Here is a 23,219-nt window from a genome sequence, read left to right on the forward strand (position 1 = left end):
GGACTTGATTATGGATGCAACATAAGGTGGGAGGGAATGAACTCCAAAACAGACATTGAGGTTTTTGACCCGAGCATCCGGAAGTTTGGAATTGTTATTGACTGAGGTGGCAAGGACGGAAGGAAGGCTGAGAAATACATTAATATTAATGTATAATTAATCCAGTATATATACATATATAGCTGTCATTTCAGTTACAATCTTCTTTCCCACTCACGGCTCTCCTTTGCTTTCCTTTGCTAAGGGAAGCTAAGAATGCTGACGGCATCTCTCAAAGCACTTGACCTTGGCAACACTGAGGGCAGGCAGCCCATGCTTTTCCAAAGGAGTCGCTCAGCACCTCTGGCAGAGAACAGTAACTATGCAGGACCACTCAACTGCTTAAAACTCTTGGTGGTGACTGTTCTGTGACTTTGGTCCTATTCAACTGTGTGCTACCCACGGGCTTCACTTTCCTCCGTTTACCCACTTTTGCCATGGGTAATGATCATTTGCTCTCAAAATTTATCCCACCTATGACCCTGATGTACGTTGCGAAAACAAATAGGCTCTTAAAACAGGTTTTACAAATAACATGGCAGTTCACTGGGCTTTTGTTCTATCGGAAATACTTCAGATTTGTTTGAGGCATGGATGGGAATATTCCTGACCTAGTTTTCTGACTATGATTTATAGGTCAATAAACTCCTTCAACAATGGAATGTAATATTCCTGACTGCATAGGACACTTACCGTCACACGCTCGCTGCTGCAGGATGGACGAGCTTCCAGACTCAGGTTGTTAAAAGTCAGGGTGATCCGCCTTCCTTCTTGCACTGTGATCCTCCACTCACAGACCCGGCCATGAGGATTCGGGTTCGGGTAGTTGGGAGAGGTAAATGTTCCCGTAGGGCCCTGTAGATCCCCACCACACTCTGAAGGGGAAGAAACCCAAGAAAACTGCCAATCCAATCAAAATGACCCTTCCACAAGAAGTGTTCTCTAACGTATTTTCTTTACTATCACATTGGACAAAATTATTGCTCTTATTTATTGCTAGGTGTATATGAGGACTTACAGAGAATGTTTGTTTCCACTTCCTGTCTCTAATATTTAATATTTAATCCATGTTTCCATGGATGACAGTTCACTGGCAGCACTGTGTCATCATGGCCCAGAAATATGGGGTACCCACGGATGGAGTAATCTCAAGAGTCAGATGATGCAGGAGATGAGAGTAATTACCCAGTTTCTTCAGATAAGATCTGTATTTCACCAATGTCAGGGTATTTGGAATGCCGATTCTGACAGCTGTGGGGCTAATGCACTAGTGTGCTTAAGATGAGGAATGTGTACAGCTCTTGTCCCATAACATCATCCAAAGCACTTTCTTCGGTGGCCTGTATCACAGCTGTGGTGTGACTATTTGATTAAGGTCTGCCTCTCCACTAAAGTGTGAGGTCCAAGAAGACAGCGGTCATTTTGGTTCAACAACTACTGTACCACCAGTGCCCTGCAGAGTGTCTAGCCAAGGTAGGTGCTCAATAATATATAAATAGTTAACATATCAGTGAACTTACCTTCCATGCTGGATTCAAATTGGAGTCTGAATCCTGAGGCAGTAAGAGAGCCATCTGTGACAAACCTCACCAAAGCAACATTGCTAGAAGTGTCTATGCTGTCCGGAATGGTGTTTCCACAGTATCTGCCCAATAAACTTCCTGTGAGAGGCAAATAATTAAGCATGTCTATGTCCACGTGACTGATTTCATTTCACCTCTACTTGAGGTATTCTACAAGTACAAAGAAAATAATAAAAGACAAGACCCTGCCCACGAAGAAATGTTAACCTCTATTAAGAGAAGGAGGACAAACATGAACAAAATCAACATACTCATATAGATGAAGATGTGTAACAAAAGCTGCAACCAATTAGGGCAAGGACATCTCAGCACAATGAGGGACCTTATTTGGTTAAAGACATGGTTCCAGGCAACAGAGTGATGAGTGTCCAACTCACGTGATTTCTAGATACATTACCCTCTCTCTCCTTACTTGACAGGATGCTCCTCAAATAACTAACTGCATATGGCACTGGAAGGTCTCAACGGGAAGAGGATGCCTTCTCCATACAGTGCTCTCTCAGCATGATCTATAAGGACAAGCTATATAATGACACCTGGGGCTTTGAACACCCACTGTTTGTGAGTCAGACTCCAGGGAGAGAAAAGTTGACACTGCTCAGAGCTGACTGCACTTCTAGGCAAAGAACAGATGTCGTTTTACCTTTCTTGAAGTGAGGACACTTCAGAGGCTGAATGAGGAAAATAAACATCCCCAAAAGACAGCAGACATATTGCACTGACCAGAGGTATGGTTTTCCCAGATCTCCACAAAGTCTTTTTCACAGCCAGAGGAATTCTGAAGGTTAAAGTCTTCAAAATGGATGGTAAGATAGTGTCCTGAGGGACCCTCGAGATGCCACTCACAGAATAAATTGTCTCTATACGGAAGTGTTGGATATCCGCTTTCAATGACACCACTTTGCCCTGTCACTCTTCCCCCACAGTGGGCTGCAGAAAAGAGCAATATTCTGTTACAATATTTTTCTTCCCTTTTTTTTTAAATTTAATCAGCACATTCAGAAACTTTTAGGTGCCAATTAACATTTTAAAAATTCTGAAAATGTTTATTTAGTAGTGTTCCCCTTATTATTTGAAATCTACTATTGATGTAAAGAGAAATGATACCACAAGTCCAGTTCAATAATGGGAAATGGAAACTGAATGGCATATTTTGTAACATCACATTAATCCTCCTGGGACACCATGTAAGAGCTATTAGTTGCAAGGAAGTTTCCTTTCAAGAACCAATTGATAGACTGGTAGGGCCTGCCTACTACCCTGTGTCTGTGATTCTGAAGATGGAAGGCGGGCTTAGCTGGAAGGGGTGCAGTGGTGATTAGTGATGCCTGGCCTTCCTGGTTTAACTATCAAATGAACGTTTCATTGCAATAACTGGTATCTCGGGGCCTGGCAAACTACCACTCAATTCTTCCTTATCAGCTGGATGTGATAGATTGAATTATATACAGTTTGCCTCGGGCTATAAAACAACCTATGGTGTAGGTTTAATGTTGTTACCAGTAGGCTTTCCAACTTTTGACTGTATTAAATATGTTTGGTTAGTGTTCAGACCCACCAGATACTGAATTCTATGTAATTGTGACCATAAAACAATAAATCTTCAGGATGCATGTGTATTGCTCATTTTTTAAAGTAAGGAAATCAAAACACTGAGGAGACACACTTGTTTCTGTCTAGTGACTGATTTGGCACTAGAGACATAAGGGAAAAACATTATCCACTAATGATGAGTTCAAAGTTACCGTTCTGTATATAGCTATTTGATTATGTTTGAATAGTAAACCATTTTACTAGTTAAGGTGATACTATACAGATTTCATAATAAGAGAAAGAAACAAAAATTTGATTTAACTGAATATGTTTTCACAAACAAGTTAGGAAAAAATACAAAATATTCAAGTTTACTGAAAAGAGTGGTTTAAAATGGAAAGCAAAATAAAATGTTAAATTGATAAATGACTTTGGTTTTAAACATTTACATTCCTTACTTATTTCTATCACTAAAACAATCATTACAATTAGGCAGATAGAAAGACTTCTCTAAAAATGGTATGATTTTTTAAAGTTTTATTATAGTCTGTCATGACTTTCTTATTAAATTAAAAAAAAATGTTGTTACCTATAGCATACTTGATCTTGAACCCCACCTGAGTGGGGCTGTTGTCAGATCGGAATCTCAAATACATCACGTCTCCTGAGGACAACTGGCTCCTGGGCAAAGATCTCCCACAAACCTTGGAAAGTACTGGTGCATTTGAATCAGCCCCGTCTCTCAACTCAAGGTAATTGGATGTGCAGCTAAAGAGGAAAGAAAATTCCATTTAATATAAAAAAAGTCTGTCACTTTGACGTATTTTCAAAATAAAGACTTCACCAACTTTCTCCAAGAGCAATATTAATTAAATCATCATTTTTGTAGCAGAAGACACTACGACCATCGTTTTAAGTGGTGTGTCGCTTGAGAATGCTACATAATATTTTTCTAATCATAATATGTTCTTTCATTAGTGGCTCCAAAATGCAGGTGTTATATGTACCACATCAAAGAATGCTGGGGCGCCCGGGTGGCTCAGTCGTTAGACGTCTGCCTTCGGCTCAGGTCATGATCCCAGGGTACTGGGATCGAGCCCCACATCAGGCTCCCTGCTCAGCGGGAAGCCTGCTTCTGCCACTCCCACTCCCCCTGTTTGTGTTCGCTCTCTCGCTGTGTCTCTCTCTGTCAAATAAATAAATAAAAATCTTAAAAAAAAAAAAAAAAGAATGTTTACTTGTCTTCCCTCCGCATTCGTTTGACAAATACACAAGTCATTCTCAAATTAGTGCCTAGGAATTTCAAAACAAGAAGTACTTTGTTTCATGTGATGATAGGGCACATCTCTTGTGACAAAGACAAATTCTCTCTTGACAGCCCTGCCACCCAGGCTAGTGGAGAGTCTCAGCTGGAATGTTCTGTGTCCATAAAAGTGAGCGAGTATTTACCCAGTATTTCTTAAGAAAGTCAATCAGCCATTTAATGCTCACTGAGTGGGACTGTGGCATTATATCAGGTGCCCGTAAATAGTAAGCAAAAGCTCTTGTACTAAGTTTTATACCGTACACATATTCTTGCAAATGTATACATACTTTTGTTAAATGAAGAGAAAAATTCAGGGCTTTCTTTTCAGTCAGTATGGTTATTCTCTTTGTATTCAACGCAGTTAAGGCTTACTCCCTGGTTTGTAATCCCGTAAGAATTCTCATTAAAGAGAGGTTGGGAAATTGTACGGTACTTGCCTTAGTCCTTTCTCTGACACTGGTGACCCCTAGTGTCACGTAACACGAATTTCCATTTGTTAAACAGACACTTTATTATTTATGACATTGAGTATGAGGCTGGGAAAATAAATATTCATCTACCAGAGACACTATATTTTTCCTGTGGGAGGAAGAACGGATAACATAAATCTCGAACAGCTATCCTCAGTGTCTCTTGGAGGATGTGCGTGGTGTCAGGAGGGACAATGTCCGTGTACATAACCTGCTCAGCTAATTTGAGAGTGGCCGGCAGGCAATGTTTTCAGGCTCAAGGTGTAATGCGTGTCCCTTCCCCATTTTTTAGATTTCCTATGCTGAGAAAAGAAATTATTCTCAAACATGACAGCTAGAGAATACTAAGTCTGAGTAGGAGAAAAAGGAAATGGAAGTGACCTACTTGGGTGTTTCTCCAATATTGAACTGATCTTCAAACTGCAGCCTTATGAGCTTTCCAGGAGGAGCAGCTAGGAGCCAAGTGCAATCAGCGTGCTGGGGGTAATTGTCAGGGTGGCCGGGGGAGGTCACATACCCCGCAGAATCCACATCGTGGATGTAGATATTGCCCCCACAGGCTGGTGAGAAACACAGTGAAATCAATCGATAGTCTGGGAAAGAGGATGCAATGCCACTATCTTTTTTTTTTTTTTTGCACTGTCTTATGTCTTTTTTTTTTTTTAAATTGAAATATAGTCGACACCCAATGCCACACTAGTTTCAGGCGTACAACATAGTGATTTGACAAGTCTACATGATTTCATGTATATGTGGAATCTAAAAAACACAAACACACAAAAAGCAGAAACAGACCCATAAATACAGAGGACACACTAGGGGTTGCCAAAGGGGAGGCGAGTGGGGGGACGGGCCAGATGGGTGAAGGGAAGTGGGAGGTCCAGGCTTCCAGTTAGGAAGGAATGAGTCATGGGGATAAAAGGTACAGCATGGGAATACAGCCAAGCGTATTGTAAGAGCCTTGTATGGAGCAGAGGGTGATTACACCTGTGGTGAGCACAGCATCACGTCTAGACTTCCCACTGGCATTTTTTAAAGTCTCTTTATCTGTATTTCCAACCTCAATTTCCTTTCATCTGGATTTACCCTCATTCTCTTTTTAAGCAAATAGATTCTGAATTTGCTATCAGGGGAGCTACCAAGTGTGTCACTTTCTAATTTGCCCAACTGTAAATTCTCTTAGAAAATTTCTCTCTTCCTTAAAGCCAACAAAATGCTTCTGGTGCACAGTGCATGCAGCAGAACATCATGGAAGCATTAGTATACATTTGCCACAGAGATAAGCACATGAATGCAGTAGCGCTTATAACTTCCCACTGACTGGGCAGTTCAATAGAAAGATGCGGAGCTGGGATCTTGAGGTTTAAAAGACTAAGCAGATATATATTTGCACAACTCTGTGGGCATTCGCTCATTATGTTTCTTCAGGATTGAGATGCATTTGAAGAGTAAGAGATAACCGGGATGAGAGAATTTATTAGCCAGTTTCTGGGAGAAGATAAATGGGTTTTTTACACTTCTTTTCTAAAAAACCAAAGTATGTGAAAATACAATCCAGGCCAGAGTAAACTGGGTGCTTACAACACCAATGAAATGAACCTATAAGTTAGCCTCACAGATACATGGATCTTGACATTTATTTCTGCTGTCATTCAGTCACTTATGGTCCTGAATTTTGCCATTACCCAGAATGTTTCTTGTCTCTGAACCCCTAAACTGCAGACTCTTCTGACTGCCTTTAACTCCCTTGCTCTTGGCCCTTCCTTTAGACTCACCTTGCAAAAAAACCCAGTATCAAGATTGTATGCTATTCAAACCATTTGCAGAAATCAAGGCCTCCAAACACGTGCCTCCACTCTCAACACTGCAAGCAACCCTACTTTCTCACAGAAATATAACAGCTCTGTGAGACTTGACTCTCTGCCCTCAACCCTTATTCCCCCCACTCTTTCTGGAGCCTCACCACACCACTGAAGGAGTTCTCCTTCAGAGTACGATGGAAGAAATCAGATGAGGACACTCCCTCGATTGGTTACCGCCCTTAAGAAATGTATCCGCATCTCTGCCTCCTTTGTCTTCCCCTGCACACCGTCTTCCTGTACATCGGGTCGGCCTCCCACTCCACTGTCTCCTCAGGGACCGTGCTCTATGGAGGCCCTTCCCTTACCCTGTGTGCTCTCTCTCTCTCTCTCCCTCTCTCTCAATCCTGGCCCCCTCTCCTCCCCCACTCTCGCCTTGCTCCTCACATCCTCCCACTCATCACATGCTCAAGTCAGATACACTCACCTTCTCTGCTCTCACTGCCCTCTTTCCTCCTTCCCCCTTCACTTTTCAACCCCACCAAAGCACTCTGGTTGCCTCACAGTCCTGTACCCAAGCATCTATTTCATCTTTATTTTATGTCCACAGCATTTAATCTAGTTGATCACATCTCTCTCTCCTTTCAATTTTTGTCCCCCAGCTGTTTGGACACTGAGCTCCTCCTCCTTTTATCTCATACCATTCCTCCTTTGGTCCCTGGGCGCCTCTTTCCAGGTGTTTTCCAGACACTGGAAGTTTGTAACTCTTCATCCCCACCACCTATTTCACCCATCCCCCTCCCACCCCTTCCCCTTTGGCAACCACCAGTTGGTTCTCTATATTTAAGAGTCTGTTTGTTTGTTTTTTAGATTCCACATATAAGTGAAATCAAATGGTATTTGTCTTTCTATGACTGGCTTATTTCACTTAGCAGAATAATCTCTAGGTCCATCCATGTTGTCCCAAATGGCAAGAGTTCACTCTGTTTTCAAGGCTGAATTGTGTATATATATACCACATCTTCTTTATCCACTCATCTGTGAATGGACAATAGGTTTTGAAATCAAAAGAACTTTAAGTCTAATAGTAAAGGCAGAAAGATGGGGAGCAGGTAATGGCCATACCATTCTTATACAAAAAGAGGGTCCACAAAGGAATAAAAGAATCGTAGCGTTTATAAATAAACCCGTAGTGTACCTGAATTATCACCAAATATTGACTTTAAAAATGTAATTTAAGACTGTAACTCAAGATTCTATCATGGGAAAGTAGAGTTCTGTGGGACCAGCTGATGTCTACTCACTAGACATAAGGCACTGTTACTCTATGAAGCCTCAGTGCCCAGTGACATTCTGCCCACGTAGGATTCAGCAGCCCAGCTCAGCAGATCTCGAGATAGAGAGGGGTAACAAACTCTCAACCTATAAAGTATTGGTGCTGGTGTTCACAGAGCTGTCTTTAAAGGCTCCTTCCAAGTGCCAGAGCTGTATGTAGTGGGAAGTAACAGAAGTACATTCCCAGTAATCATGGAACCTACCCAAGCTATTAGATGATCTTCTGTGTCATTTGGTAGACCCTAATTTCTTCTCCTCTTCCAGAATAAACAAATTATGCTGACCTTTTAAAATCTCCTATTTCTTCTCTTCCAGAATAAACAAATTATGCTGACATTTTAAAATCTCATATTTTAGAGAATATGCAGTAAAATATAGATATACAAATTAGATTATTTTTATTAGATTATATTAGATTTTATATAGATATATAAAATTTAGATTAATATGTTTTTTAAAATATACTCAGGAATCTGGGATTGTGGTCTTATGATTATCCTGAAATCCATATTATCTAATTTGGGGGGGAAAGCAAAGATTTATTCTCTGCTAACATTACTCTCTCTTTTGAAACTATGCTTATTTACTTATTTATTCAATTAAACATTATATAAAAATAAATGTCATAAAATTAAGTCATTACAGCAGAATTAAATATAATTTTAATCAAGTGTAATTAAGAAAAGGTAATTAAAGATCACCACTGTAATATATAATTAAGTGGGTAATAATAGAATCAGAGGAATATGTGTTCATTTTAAAAGAAAGCATACAAATGATTATAAAACAATGTAATTATCATTCTTACAATGTTTCCATAACTGAATGTAACTTATAATTAGATATGGTATAATAGAAAGGACTAAGAAATTTCAGGGTATCTGTAAGATCAGTTTAATTTATACTTATGGAGAATTTTACTTTATTCATTCTCTTGATAAGTACGCTTGGAAAAAATCTAAGCCTCATTTTACTTATCTGTAGAATTGAAATGATACCTTCCTTAAAAAGTAGCCATGATGAGATACTGAATGTATCAAGAATATAGTAAAGTACCTGAAAACAGGTAGCTATTCTTGTTAAATTATTATTCTTACTTTAGAAAAGAAAACTTCACACATTTTTCCTCAGATCTATTTAAACAAGGAAGACCAAGCAACTGCAGGAAAAATATGGGCATTATGCTTTATGAAAATACTTACCTAAACTTTTTGCCTCATATTTGATCTTAAATCCTTGCCCTCCATTACTAGCATCAGAAATAAACTGAACAAACATTTGATTATCTGAGGTGAACAGAGTGGAGGAAGGATGACTGCCACAAAAATGACCATTTCCTCCATGGAGTCCCAAGGGTGGAGAATAGATATCAGGTCCATTTTTCAGCTAGGAACACAAATTAAAATTGCATAAATTCCTTCATATTGAGAGAGATGGAGTGCCCAAGTCCTATCAATTCATGTCCCAGGAGAGAAGAATCACCATTTTGTTTTTTGAACGAAGACTGCAAAGATAATAATCAGAAAAGGTAGCAAGCATGACCTACCACCAAGTAGTCCCCCTGACTGCAAGAAGAATCTCCATTTGGAATCTGGAAGGGCTGTTCAAAATGGACAGCAATGGTCAGACCACTCTGAACCAAAACGTGCCAAGAGCAATTGAGGTTGGGACTGTAGGTCTCCGGATACTGAGGGGATGTGATAATCCCTCTGTCTGCATGCAAATATCCACCACAACCTTTCCAAGAAGAAACAAAGGTAATTTATTTAAGTGACATTTACAATGGGATTTTTATGCTTTCCTGTTTTTCTTGATTTTTTTAAAGTGTAGGCAATAGAAATGTGGTTTGAAACTAACTGGGACCAAAGTATAAGAAATGATTAGCCTAACAACCATTTGTTGAGCACAGATGACGGGGTACTCATTTTGCGGTTTCTCCTAAGATCAGGATACAGAAATAAGCAACAGAGACAAATTACTTTCAGAAGCTTACTTTATAGATGAGTAAGACATACAATAAACCCATATATAATATGTGGGATGGGGATAAACTGTACAAAGAAAAGTTAATAGGGGGAGGGAGAATGGCATAGTATTGTCTGGGGAAGTTAGAGAAGGCTACGGTGTTACGGTATCACCTGAACAGAGACCTGAAGAAATGAGGGATCAAGCCATACGGCTTTGTGAGAGAAGAGGGTTCCAGTTCAGAAAACACTTGGTGTAAAGGCTTGAGTGGTACATCATGTAAGTCAGAATTAATGAGACAACAGTGAGTGATCCCAAAGAAAGCAGGGCTAGGTCATTCAGGAAACTGAAAGGACTTATTTTAAGTAAGATAGGAAGAAATTCAAGGGTTTTGAGCATCAGAATGGCACGACCTGACTTACATTTTAAAAGCATCGCTCTGTCTGCGATACTTAGACTGTAAGGGGGGCAGGCAGGGAAACGCACAGGCAGGGTGTCCAATAAGGAGATGACTTCCTGAGTCCAAGGAGAGATGATAGATAGGACCTGGACTAGGGTGGTAGCAGGGAGAAAGGTGGGAAGTGGCTGGGCTCTAGGTATATTGGGAAGGTAGAATCATTGTGATCTGTTGATGGTTAGGACGCAGGGTGAGAGAAAGAGAAGGATCAAGAATGACGTCAAGATTTTTGGCTTAAGCAACTAGAAAGAATGTACTTTCCATTTATCAAGATGGTGAAGAGTGTGGAATGAGCAGGTTTGGAGGGTGGAAGGGGGTGGGAAAGCAAGAGTTCAGGCTTCACATGTTAAATTGGAAATACCTTCCAGACATGCAGCCGTCCAGCATGTGGGTGTGCACGTGCACACACACACTTATGTACATTTATACGTGCACACGTATATCTGTCAGACACATGAACAGGAGAGAGAGAGAGGCTGGAAGAGGAAGAAGAGAGTGGATGGAGGGAGCAGGCATTAATTTGCCCATTGTCAGGGGCTGAGCAACTCAACGAGGGAGTGCAGCGAGTTCACACAACCACTTAAATCACAGGTGGAAATTTATCATAAGTCTAATTTCAAAGCCCATTCTCTTACACCACTATGCAGCCTGCTTCCCTGAGTGTGAAGAAGATAATTTATCTTCCATTGCTCCCTACTCTGTAAAGGACATATATAACAGTGCAGGAAAATATTAGATAAATTTTTAATGTCTATATCGAGAGTCTACTTTAAAATTATGTTTTTTGGTTAAAAGCATGAGCATCTTTCAATATTCCATATTTCATGGACTACTTCTTTAATTTTAATCTTGTTTGGCTTTAAACTTATTATTGGACTTCCCATTTTACCAAGTTTTGAAAGTCTCGATCATACTGCACATGATCGCCACCCATGTATTGTGCACATTCTCTGACTCATCAAACTTATATTCCAAGAGAAAAAAATTCTTCTGGCCAATCCTCCAATGAGTTGTTTAAACCAAGAGCTTTCTGAAGATATCTTGCTTTCCTTTGGCTATTTCTTAGACTGAAGATTACTCTGATTTATTTTTCCTTCGATGTGTTATGGATAAGTGCTGTCTAGTTCTGTTCTAGCTGAAGCCCTCGGCTAGGCTGAAAATTGTTTTAAAGATCTCATTCTTGGGCCTACCAGAACACGCCTCCTTTTTTTGGACGGGGGGAGGGGAAGATGTCCCACCCAGAGACCTGAAGGCAGGGGATCCTTATGTACCACTCGGCCACTGTTTTTTGGATCAGACTCAGTAGCTGACATAGGATAGCCATCCAGAGGCTGGGCAGAGAACCACGTGAAAAATAAGCAGAGTATGTTAGAGAAAGAGAGAGAGAGAGAGATGATGAGGTGAGATGACATGACATGACACACAAAAAAACGAGCATATTACTTTTGTGAAAGGATGCATTGAAGCCCGCTCCAGTTACACTGAAGTCCGAGGTGAGCCGGATGAACATGTACTCTCCAGTGGACCGGATGGGTCCAGGGATCTCTCTGCCACAGAGAACTGCTAGCTGCGGGGCCAGGTTACTGTCTCCTACGCCAAAGAAAGGAAATGTCAGCGGCAGAATGCGGTGTCTTCAGAATCTCCTCCAGCATCCTTTGCAACCCAGACAAAGCAGCTCACACATTTTTCTCAGAACATCACCCATCCTAGGAGATCATGAGGTTCTCAAATAAAAGGATACTCCAGGGATTACATCATTCTGGCTTCAGCTCCTAATCGTGCTGCCTACCTTTTGCTTTACCCTTTATGTTAAAATCTCCTTTGACAGTTCCCACCGTCTTTCTAAAAACTGGATGACAGTTCTCCCTGGCACTAAAACTCAAAATCAGGGTACATGGAGGTTGGGAAATTATGGAGGAGTAGTGCTGTAATGTATGTTAGAGACTCAGCTAAATCACTGATGGCTGAAGGTCAAGTATGTAAAAGAGAACTTCAGCCTCAGATCTTATACTAATGTTGTAAAGTCATTTGCCAAGAGGTGTGCTACATTTATATGACCCTCTCTTCAGCTCCAGAGGGTTTTTTAGTTGTGACTGTGTTTTTGTGGGTTTTTTAAACTTTCCATTTGTTTGATGTGGTTTATTCCTTTTGGTATTAAAAGAACACACTTATGTCCACCTGTGTGGAGGATGAAAAAAGACCATTTCAGCAAGTGTGCCCTCCAGGGAGAAAAGCAAAGGACAACTGGGTCACCTCATGGTTCTTTTTCCTTTTTACTACTCTTGGATATAAGCAACTTGGAACAAAGCCACAATCAAAGCCAGAGTGGAGCAAAGGAAATTATAAAATATTTGGATTCCTTGGCTGGGAAAATACATGGTTTTCTTCTCCCTCTAAGGAAAATAATTAATAAACTTCAAGCTATTCTAAAAATAGAATATGAGACATGAGGAAATTTGACCCTTTAACGCAATCAGCAAAATGAATCCCTTTGATATTGATCACCATCTAAAACTCACTCATTGTTAATTACTTCAGAAAACAGGGTATTGTCTGGGATTACAAATGCAATGGCATAGCTATATGGAGGAGACGCCTGAAAGGTATTCTTTGCAGGGTTTCTGACCTCTGGAAATTTTTGTGTTTTTTACAATTCAAAAGTTTCTCTCTATAACTCCTTTTGCACTTGCTATCTTCACTGTAATATTTTGCTATACATTTTGCCCCAAATTGTTTTTGTTGACTTATTCTCTGTCTATATCACAAAATGTTGAAGTTTATTGTACGTTGTTATTTATATCATAGGTGCATATTTTCTCTCTCAGTGAGACGGGGTAGGGTCTACTGATTTTTCTTTTCTGAACTTCACCTCAGATTGTCTGATGAAACAATGCTTATCTCTAAATAATTACTTATTGGTTGCCTAACTGATGAGTTGGTAGATAACCCAATAACCATATGATGGTTTGTTTCTCCCCCCAGTATCCATAGTAAATACTGAGGTATTTCTAGAACCTTCTACAACTTTACCATATGGATTGTGGCAGGGATGAACCTGATTTTTAAAGAGAGGGGGAAAATCAAATGTAAAGAACCAGGGCTACAGGGTAGTCTGGTGATTCTCTTTCTACTCGAGACTCCTCATTTTAGAGATGTGGAAACCGAGGCCAAGATTACCAATAGCTGACATTTATCAAGCAATTATTATTACTACTTTGAGTGCTTTACATGTAATATCAAACTGTATCTTCACAATAACACTATTAGGTAGGTATTTTTATTATCTCAATTTTGTAAACAGGAAACAGTCTTAGGAAAGATATATTATTTGCCCAAGGGCACAGAGTACAGAAGTCAACAGGGATTTAAAACACTCGCTAAATAACTCCAGATGCTCAAACTATGCTATGAGATTTCTCTAGGATCACAAAGGAAGTACATTTTATATCTATAAATAATAGAAGGGTTACTGATTTTTGACAAAATTATTTTTTTGCCTTCCCCCCCTTCTTCTGTTTTTTTCCCCCCCCTAGGGCCGATGTAGTTTCACAGAACCTCAATTTGGGGGAATCTTAGGTATGTAAAATTTGTTGGTACATGGTCTGGAAAAAATGGATTCAGTCTTGAATCATCACAATCCTGTAAAAAAATGAATAAGCAGGTAAGAGAGTGCCTCAGGTCTCCCAGGAAGGTGCAGGGCCCTCTCTGAGGCGGCCCAGGAATGTCCACAGCCTGCTTAGGACCAAGGGTCACAGGCTGAAGGCCTGTGATGACTGGTCAATGGCACAAGTGGCCTCTAAGTATTATTGCTTGTGGTCAATTGGCTTTAGATATTTGCTTCAGAATGTGATATGCCACTGCTACTCAGAAGCAAAAAAACCCTGTCTGAATGAAGAATGAACAATCGGAGTGGGGCCTGAAATTTCATTCTAAATGTAGACTAAACACTGTGCAAATGAACAAAATACCCACCAACCGCTACAGTCGGCACTCAATAGCTACTTCTTGAATGAGTAAAGAAACATATGAGGAACTAATGAGCCTATTCAGTACCTACTCATGTTGTGAATAAAAATCTCTTCCGATAGGTCACACTCTAATTTAAAACACTGTCATTGTTTTGGCATATAAGTCAATTTGCTGAGCTCCCAAGCTCTATGTCTCAGTAAGAACACTTCCAGTCTATAAAGAGTTTATGATGAAACCTATTTTAAAAATATCTCTAGCAAAGTAAATTGAAATCTAAATTAAACAATTCTGAATTCCACATCTATAAAATGCCAGGACTTTTGCTCGGGAATTTTGCATGTATTATGTTCCCTGATATAACAATTCCAAGAAGTAGATATTGGTCTCTCTTTCACAGACAATAAAGCAGACTTGGAGACATTTAGTATTTTGTGCAAGGTCACACAGATGAAGAAGAAAACAACTCCCAGGCTTCAGGCTTCTAAGAAAAATTATTGGTGAAACAAAAAGCAACTCAATAGAAAGTGAATGTTAAAAGAGTAACCATAATTTACTTCATTACTAGAGTTACCTACTGAAGATATTTTTTTAAAGTTTCTACCAGATTCTGAACACTCAGAATATGTGTGCAAGGACACACTCATTTCATTACGTGAAAAGTTTTAAATTTTAACATCCACAGGAATGCCTTGATGTGAGAAAAGATGGTAATTTCTCTGGGCAATGTGCTAATAGCTGATGGTTGATAGGAAAAGGGGGGAAAGTTAAGATTTATCATCTCATCTCATTTGTATGTTTGATTTGAGTCTTGGTGCCCAGCCTCAACAGAAGGAAAATAAAGCCCTTCTGCCATTTCCTAACTGTACTTCATGAAAGTCTAGGGTTGAGGGGATTAGGGAGACAAGAGCTTGCATACGAGTAACCTCTGGGCAAAAAACAAACACATGTTTGGTCCACAATATGCTCTGAAGCATTTTTCATTAATTTCCAAAATCTAACAATTGGGAAATTCATAGAAAATTCTGTATCTTTCATATCTCTTAGAAGACAGGAAGCTAAATAACACTGAGCCTGCCTTCTTAGAAGCTGCTCCTTTGAGGCTGTTCTCCAGTTTAACACTTCCCTAGTTATGTTCCCTGTTGTCTAGGTAGGCATGTGAGGTCTTAATGTCTTTAACATGGCAGGTAGTGGTTCTCAAACTTTAGAGACTATCAGTATCATCTGGAGGCAGGGACAAGGGTCAGGCAAGTGAAGTACTCGCATCACGGGCAACATTCAGGGAGGGGCCAAAGACCTTAGAAATCAAGATAAGTCATATTTTAGTGCAATATTTTAAAAATTAAAATTTAATGTAAAATGGTCAAAATACCAAAATTTTAAACCAAGGTAGAATCTGACCCTGCAGTTTGCGCAATCCTGCCTTATTTTCCTCACCCTAAACACGGCCCGCCTGGAAGGCTTTTTAAATCACAGATCTAGGACCCATCCGGAGAGTTTCTACTTTAGTAGGTCTGGGGTGTGGCTGAAAGATTTGCATTTCTAACAAGTTCCCTGGTGACACTGATTCTGCGGGGCCCGGGTCTGGGGACCACACTGTGAGGAACACTGATCAGAGGATGGGGCTTTCCTCTTCTCCAGCCATGTGAATTGTGAAGCACAATTTTGTACATGTTGCATCTTAGTATTATGCTGCTAATTGCAATCCAACACCACACCTGTGCATAGAGGAAAAGATCAAAAATGTTAGCCCTTAATTCTGACTATTCTACCCAAAGATTCAGTAGACAAAGAGAATTGAATATATTGCAATTATATACGCTTTTTCACACTTGGATCTGAAAGCCATAGGTCTAAAATATCAAAATTTATCTCCAAGGCCTTTCATCAAGAAAGCAGCACCACCTGGAAACTCAGACCATTACTTCCTACTTAAGCTAAAGGCAGGGCTTTTTCTTAGGAATGTAATGCTGTCCCTGACATAGTATGTGCATTCGTTTGTTACAGAACATTTAATACTTTCCTTACATTCTTTAGAAATTGTAGCCAACTCTGGTGCCTTTGTTGACCATGATATCTGGGAACTTCCATATAAAACGGATGGAGACAGCGAACAAGTATTATCATAATTGAATGTAACTAAATATGTGTGAGGGCTGAAACTTGGCCGTTTTTTGTTTTGTTTAAATGTTTCTCACCATCTCTTATGACAAGTTTGTCATAGTCACAAGTTCTGTGAGCTTCGATGTCCAGGGAAAGGATGTTAAGTTCCACAGTAGAATCTGGAGCCTGAATAAGCCACATGCAGTCAACATTGTTACTGTAGCTTTCAGGCCAGCCTGGGGAGAAGAGAAAGACCGGCGCATCTCCTGTCCTCAGGAAGCCACCACAAGCACCTGTTGAAGAAAAAATAACACCTATGAAATACCTCCCATGGGAGAGAATGTAGCACGTTCATTTTAAAGTGGCGGCCCTGAACCTAGAGGAACCAACTAATTAAAACAGAGTTCTCAAAGAAATCTAGAAATATTTTCTTAAACCTGCTGACTCACACAGCTGTGATTTCCCTTAATTTTTTGTGTAAGAAAAACACACTTTATTCTGCTTTTCTCACCATAGTTTTGCCACACACCCCATTTATTGATTAGTGTCTGTTATTTGTTGAGTATGAAGTTAGTTCATGTAGAAGACCCTATTATGATTCTATTGTTACTATTATTTATGTATCCTCTGGACTTCAATCTTCACTTTTTCAGCATAGCTATTCACCATGTAATTTATATCTGGGCAGCCTTGAAATAATTTTCAATTTGGTGAAATGTATAACAACAGCTTTTATTTCTGACTCAGTTTGTTTAAAATTAGTTTTATTGAACTATTCTGTAGATCTCATAAAACTTACCCTTTTAAAATATACAATTCAGTGGGTTTTAGTATATTCACAAAGTTCTGTAACCATCATTGATCATTTTAGAACACCTTCACCATTCCAAAAGACATTTCAAACCCATTAACACTGATAGCTTGCCTGTTTTCCAGTCTAGCAGTCCATGGGAACCACTAATTGGCTTTCTGCCTCTGTCTATGGATTTGTCTGTTCTTGACATTTCATGTATATATATTCATACAATATGTGATTAGCTTTTGTGGTGAGCTTCATTCACTTAGCATCATGTTTTAAGGTTCATCCGTATTGCAGCAGGCATCACATCAGTATTTCCTTCATTTTCCTTCATTCGCTCATTTCCTTTTTTAAGGCTGACTATTACTCCACTGTGTGGATATACCACATTAAGTTTTATCAGCTGTTAGACATTTGAGTTGTTTCTGCTTTTTTCATTATTATGAATAATGCATCTATGGACATTCAGTGTATAAATTTTTGTGTGGACATATGTTTTCAATGCCATTAGGTATATGACTAGGAATTTAATTGCTGGATCATATGGTAACCCTGTGTTTCCATTTTTGAGGAACTGCTAAACTGTTTTACAAAATGGTTATATCTTTTTATATTTTTACCAGCAATACACAGGGTTCCAATTTCTCCACATCCTTGCCAACACTTGTTATTGTTTGTCTTATTGATTATAACCATCCTAGTGAGTGTTAAATATATGTCTTCTAGTATACCACTTTAATTCACTTGTTCTTCTTTTTACTATATATTTTTTAAGTTATCTTCTCAGTGGTTGTCTAGGGATTACAATTAGCCTTTTAATTTGAATCAGTGTAGTTTGGATTAATATTAATTTAGTAGTTTGAATAGTATATAAAACTTTGCTCAAATATAATTCCATTCCAACCCTCCCATCTTTTGATGCTATTATTGTCATAAAAATTATATATTTAAACATTACAAACCCATCAACATAGTTTTATAGTCATTGCTTAATGTCTTTAAATCAGACAGAAGAAAAAATCTACAAACAAAAGTACATTTATAACATCTTCATATTTACTTATGTCGTTATTTTACTGTTTAGTAGTAGTGAAAACATGCTATAGTACTTTCATTTCAGCCTGAAGGCCTCCCACTAGAATTTCTTGTATAGTAGATCTGCTAGCAATAAATTCTCTGAATTTTCAATTTATCTGGGAGTGTTTTAATTTCTCCTTAGTTTGGAGGATACATTTGATAGATAAGGATTTTTAATCAACAGTCTTTTTATTTCAGCACTTTGAATATGTCATTCCACTGCCTTCTGGCCTTCATGGTCTTTGATGAGAAGGGAGGTAGTAATCTCATTGAGGACTCCTTTTATATGATAGGTCACTTTCTCTTGGTCTTTTGAAGATGATCACTTTTTCTCCAGCTTTGATATTCTGTGATGTGTCTAGGTGTGGATTTCAGTGAGTTTATCCTATTTGGAATTTACTGAACTTCTTGGATGTTGGAGATTGGATGTGTAGATTAATATTTTTTATCAAACTTGGGAAGTATTCCGACACTATTTCTTCAAATATTCTTTGTTCCGCTTTCTCTCCCTCTTCTTCGGGATTCTCATTGTACATATGTTAGTATAACTGACAGTTTTTGTGGTTCTGTACAGTTTTTTCAGTCTTTTTCTTTCTTTCTAGCAGACAGGCCAATCTCAATTGATCTATCTTCAAGTTCACTGATTCATTCTTCTGCCTGCTCAAATCTGTCCTTGAGCCTCCCCAGGGATTCTTTTTTTTTTTTTTCCCAATTATGATACATTTCAACTCTAGAATTTCTAATTGGTTGGGTTTTTTTCTTTTAATAATTTCTATCACTTTATTGATATTTTCTATTTGGTGATACATTATTCCCATATTTTCCTTTAATTATTTAGACATGATTCCTTTTAACTTTTTAACATATTTATGATAGCTAATTCAAAATCTATGTGTGTTGGAATATGTCTTTAAGGCTCTAGCAGGCAGTTTACAACTCTGCCTTAGACTTTGTTTCCTGCTTACACAGATCCTCAAGATCATATCGAGGTCAGAGTTTAGGGCTCTCTTGTGTCTTTTCTTGGACATGTGCACAGCTCTGCGTGTGTGTGTGGCTTTCTAGATTCCCAGATGTATGTCAGAGTTTTCCAAAGATCCCTATGAATATCTCATTCCCCAGGTTTTCCTTTTACAGTTTTATTCAGTCTCTTGTTAGCTGCAGCTGGTATCACTGCCACATGCAATTGTGATGTTAAACAATTGCCACTGATTGTTTTCCACAAACACACTGGGGATAGAGCTATTGGCACTGAGCAACCTCTGAGGCAGGTCAAATGAAGACAAGTCCTGAGAATGCAGCTCTCCTAGGAAGTTGCCAGATAGGTCAGATAATGGTAATTCCTAGGGAATAGGGTGTTTTCTATAGCTCCAAACCTGTTCTATCCCTTCCAATAGTTGCTAGGCTGCTGGTTTTCACAACTACCATAGTTGTGAGGATACTGAAAGGCAACTACAAAGCTGAGGCAAGGGGAGAGATGGAAATAGGGAGAATTAAGATGCCAGAAAGTTGACTCTTTCACTGAGATTTAGCCATCATCCTTGAATAAACACTCTTTAGACTGTAGCAAGTTTTGATTAATTTCCAGAGTTCTCAAAAGTTGATTTTGACAATGTTCTCATTGTTTTTACATAGGAATGGATTTTCAGAGATCCTTACTCCACCATTCCAGAGGTTTATTACTTTTATATCAGTACATGTTTGAATCTTACTAGGACCACCAGGAAGTGAGTGTAAAATTTTACAGGACTATGTCCTAATTCCTTTATCCTATTACTACATAGGCTACAGAAGTAAAGAAAAAAGAGACAAATGAGAGCAATTTTCAAGTGAAAGAGCTGAATATTACTCAGTGTCTTCAAATGTTAAGATTTTCCTTTATGTGAAATATTTCTTATCTTGAATTTATAAAAGGCAGTTGTCACACTAACAATGGGTCATTAGTCTTTTTGGTCAAATATTCATTTATCCTCATTTCCAAACACATGGTGAAATTACACATCCTGATACTTTTGTGGTTGAATGAGGTCATTTGACCAGTTTGAGCCAATGACTTACGAGCAAAATGACTTGTGTCACTTTTAAGATGAGCACTTTTACACTGAGATATGCCAGGGCTCTCTGTCCTCCTGCCATGATCACAGTCAATGCCCCAGACAATGTCAGGTCTGTGTTATGGAATGATACTGATGACAAGGCACCTAGTTAATCTAAAAGGGATGTTTCTCACAAACCAGAAAGATACTATTGTTTTTCAGCAACTCAGAGTTTGGAATCATTTGTTACTGCAACATAACTGAACATGTCCTGACTGATATGCCGACTAACATTTTCCTACTCAACAGGTTTAATTTCCTTCAGATGATCCTAGGTCACATTAAGCTCAGTTTCCTTTGCTTGCTTTTCTTCTGCCTATACCACCTGCTTTGTCATTAAATAATTTAATTACTATATTGTTATTTAACAGACATATGAATACTTTGTTTTTCCCAATTATTTTTAAGCTCCTGGAGAGTTGAGATCATATCTTTGTTTCTTTACTTAGTCATCTTGGTATATCTATAACAAATCCTCAATAAATGTTTATTGAATTAAACTAAACCTATGTATGTGTAAGAAATGCTGATGGTACAATGTTCAATATATTAATACATTTTAAAATGTTAAGGTTTTTTTTTAGTTTTAATGAATCTTTCAGAATGTTCTAGATACCTAGTAAATTATAAAATTCTCTTTTCACTTTCCTTTTCCCCTGTTCTTTTTTTTTTTTAAAGATTTTATTTATTTATTTGACAGAGAGAGACGCAGTGAAAGAGGGAACACAAGCAGGGGGAGTGGGAGAGAGAGAAGCAGGCTTCCCATGGAGCGGGGAGCCTGATGCAGGGCTCGATCCCAGGACCCTGGGATCATGACCTGAGCCGAAGGCAGATGCTTAACAACTGAGCCACCCAAGCGCCCCTCCTTTTCCCCTGTTCTTGACTGAGGAAAATGAGATTTATGATACTGTATTTGCTTATCCACTTAAATCATATAATTACAGAGCATAAGTATGAGAAGAAAATTTTTCATTTTTTGAGTACTAAATTATATTTGTTTATATAATATTTTGCATGAATAAGTGATTCCTTTTCTAACTTGAGATTTGTGGATACAAAAAAACCTTAGCTCAAGTTTACTTATGAGAGCTTTCCAGAATTAAATGGATAGCTCTAAATTACATTTGGCAATCTTGTTGATGGTTCTTTGCTCTTAGATAAGTAGATTAATATTTTTGGAAAGAAATTCATATTTAATATTATGGTAGCATCTTGTAAGGGAGGTGACAATAACATCTCAGAACAGAATACTCTAGGGGCATTAAATAAAAACAAGTATGAATTATACCTTTATAATTTTTCTCTGCCAATACAAATTCCCAAGAAGCTAGAAAAAAATAGACTCTAATCTTTTAGGATCTGTGTAGTCTTAGAACAAGTTCAAAGTTTGAATATTCTTCAATGAGAACCTATGGTAACGTGTCTCAATCAGGTATAGTTGATTGTGGATGAGAGGTTTAGGGGTGCCAACCATGTAACTTTTTTTAAAGTAGGCTACATGCCCAATGTGGACTTGAGCTCATGGCCCTGAGATTAAGAGCCATGTACTCTACCAACTGAGCCAGCCAGGCACCCCAAAAATCCATGTAACTTTTGACTCCCCAAGAACTTAATTACTAATAGCCTACTGTTGACCAGAAGTTTTACTGATGACATAAATAGTCAATTAACACATATTTTGTATGTTATGTGTATTATATGCTGTATTCTTACAATAAATAAGCTAGAGAAAAGAAAATGTTAAGAAAATCACAAGAAAGAGAAAACACATTTACAGCCCTGGACGACTGTGTTTATTGAAAAAAATTCTCATATAAGTGGATTTTTTTAATCCCATGCAGTTTTAAACCTGTGTTGTTTAAGGGTCAACTCTATACCAAGGACTGACAATATCCTCCAAGAAATGTCTGTCAAACCTTTATGTCACCCCATAAAAGCCATTCAAAATTGTTTAAACAAATTATTAAGGAAAAATTAGTCTCCCCAAACACTGCTTACTGAGGGGATTAAGGAGGTCTTAAACATAGTAAAATAAAACTTTAACAATTAGGCTAATTTTACCATGAAACATTAAGGTTTGCAACCAACTAAGGAGAAAGTGAAGCATTTCTAAAAGTACATTTAAAATGAAATATAGAGGAAACACAGTTACTTCTCCCTACTAGTTGATCCATAATGTTGTATGTGTGTTTTTGTATGTGTGTGAGCATGCACAGTATTTACAAATCAAATTTTCAGAGATATCTAAAGGGATCTCTAGAAATTATAAGTAGGAGCATCTGGCTGGCTCAGTCGGTTAAGCATCTGACTCTTGATTTCGGTTCAGGTCATGATCTCAGGGTCGGGAGATCCAGCCCTGCATCTGACTCCATGCTGAGTATATTGGGCTCAGCACTGAGTGTGGAGCCTGCTTAAGATTCTCCCTCTCCCTCTGCCCCTCCAACCCCCTTGTGTGCCCTCTCTATCTAAAAGAAAGAAAGAAAGACAGAAAGAAAGAAAGAAAAATTATAAATAGAATGCCTCATGGATATCAAATCCTTAATTAAAATAAAAACATATAATGGGAAACCAACATTTTTAAAAAGCAAATGTACGGTTTTTACAAAATGCAGTATTTATGAAATTAAGAGAACACCTGAACATACGGAGGAAGGGCTTTAGGGCTGTACTTACTTTTCTTAGTCATTTATGTAT

At 38.5% G+C, this 23,219-nt stretch overlaps 1 protein-coding gene across 1 annotated transcript in view; it reads right to left on the reverse strand.

The window, feature by feature from the left end:
• The window catches only part of CUBN (cubilin), a 264,084-nt gene that overhangs the window by 80,607 nt on the left and 160,258 nt on the right, over window positions 1-23,219 (reverse strand). The window contains exons 38-46 of the mRNA XM_081818905.1: window positions 16,652-16,849; window positions 11,931-12,077; window positions 9,612-9,802; window positions 9,268-9,451; window positions 5,317-5,491; window positions 3,745-3,923; window positions 2,346-2,552; window positions 1,560-1,700; window positions 733-914 (exon numbers count right to left, since the gene is read on the reverse strand). Coding sequence (XP_081675031.1) covers window positions 733-914; window positions 1,560-1,700; window positions 2,346-2,552; window positions 3,745-3,923; window positions 5,317-5,491; window positions 9,268-9,451; window positions 9,612-9,802; window positions 11,931-12,077; window positions 16,652-16,849 — 1,604 coding nt within the window. The remainder of the gene's footprint in view (window positions 1-732; window positions 915-1,559; window positions 1,701-2,345; window positions 2,553-3,744; window positions 3,924-5,316; window positions 5,492-9,267; window positions 9,452-9,611; window positions 9,803-11,930; window positions 12,078-16,651; window positions 16,850-23,219) is intronic.

This window comes from Leptonychotes weddellii, chromosome 5 (assembly GCF_054177405.1).
Source record: "Leptonychotes weddellii isolate Sample4059 chromosome 5, ASM5417740v2, whole genome shotgun sequence".
NCBI classification, from domain to species: Eukaryota; Metazoa; Chordata; class Mammalia; order Carnivora; family Phocidae; genus Leptonychotes; species Leptonychotes weddellii.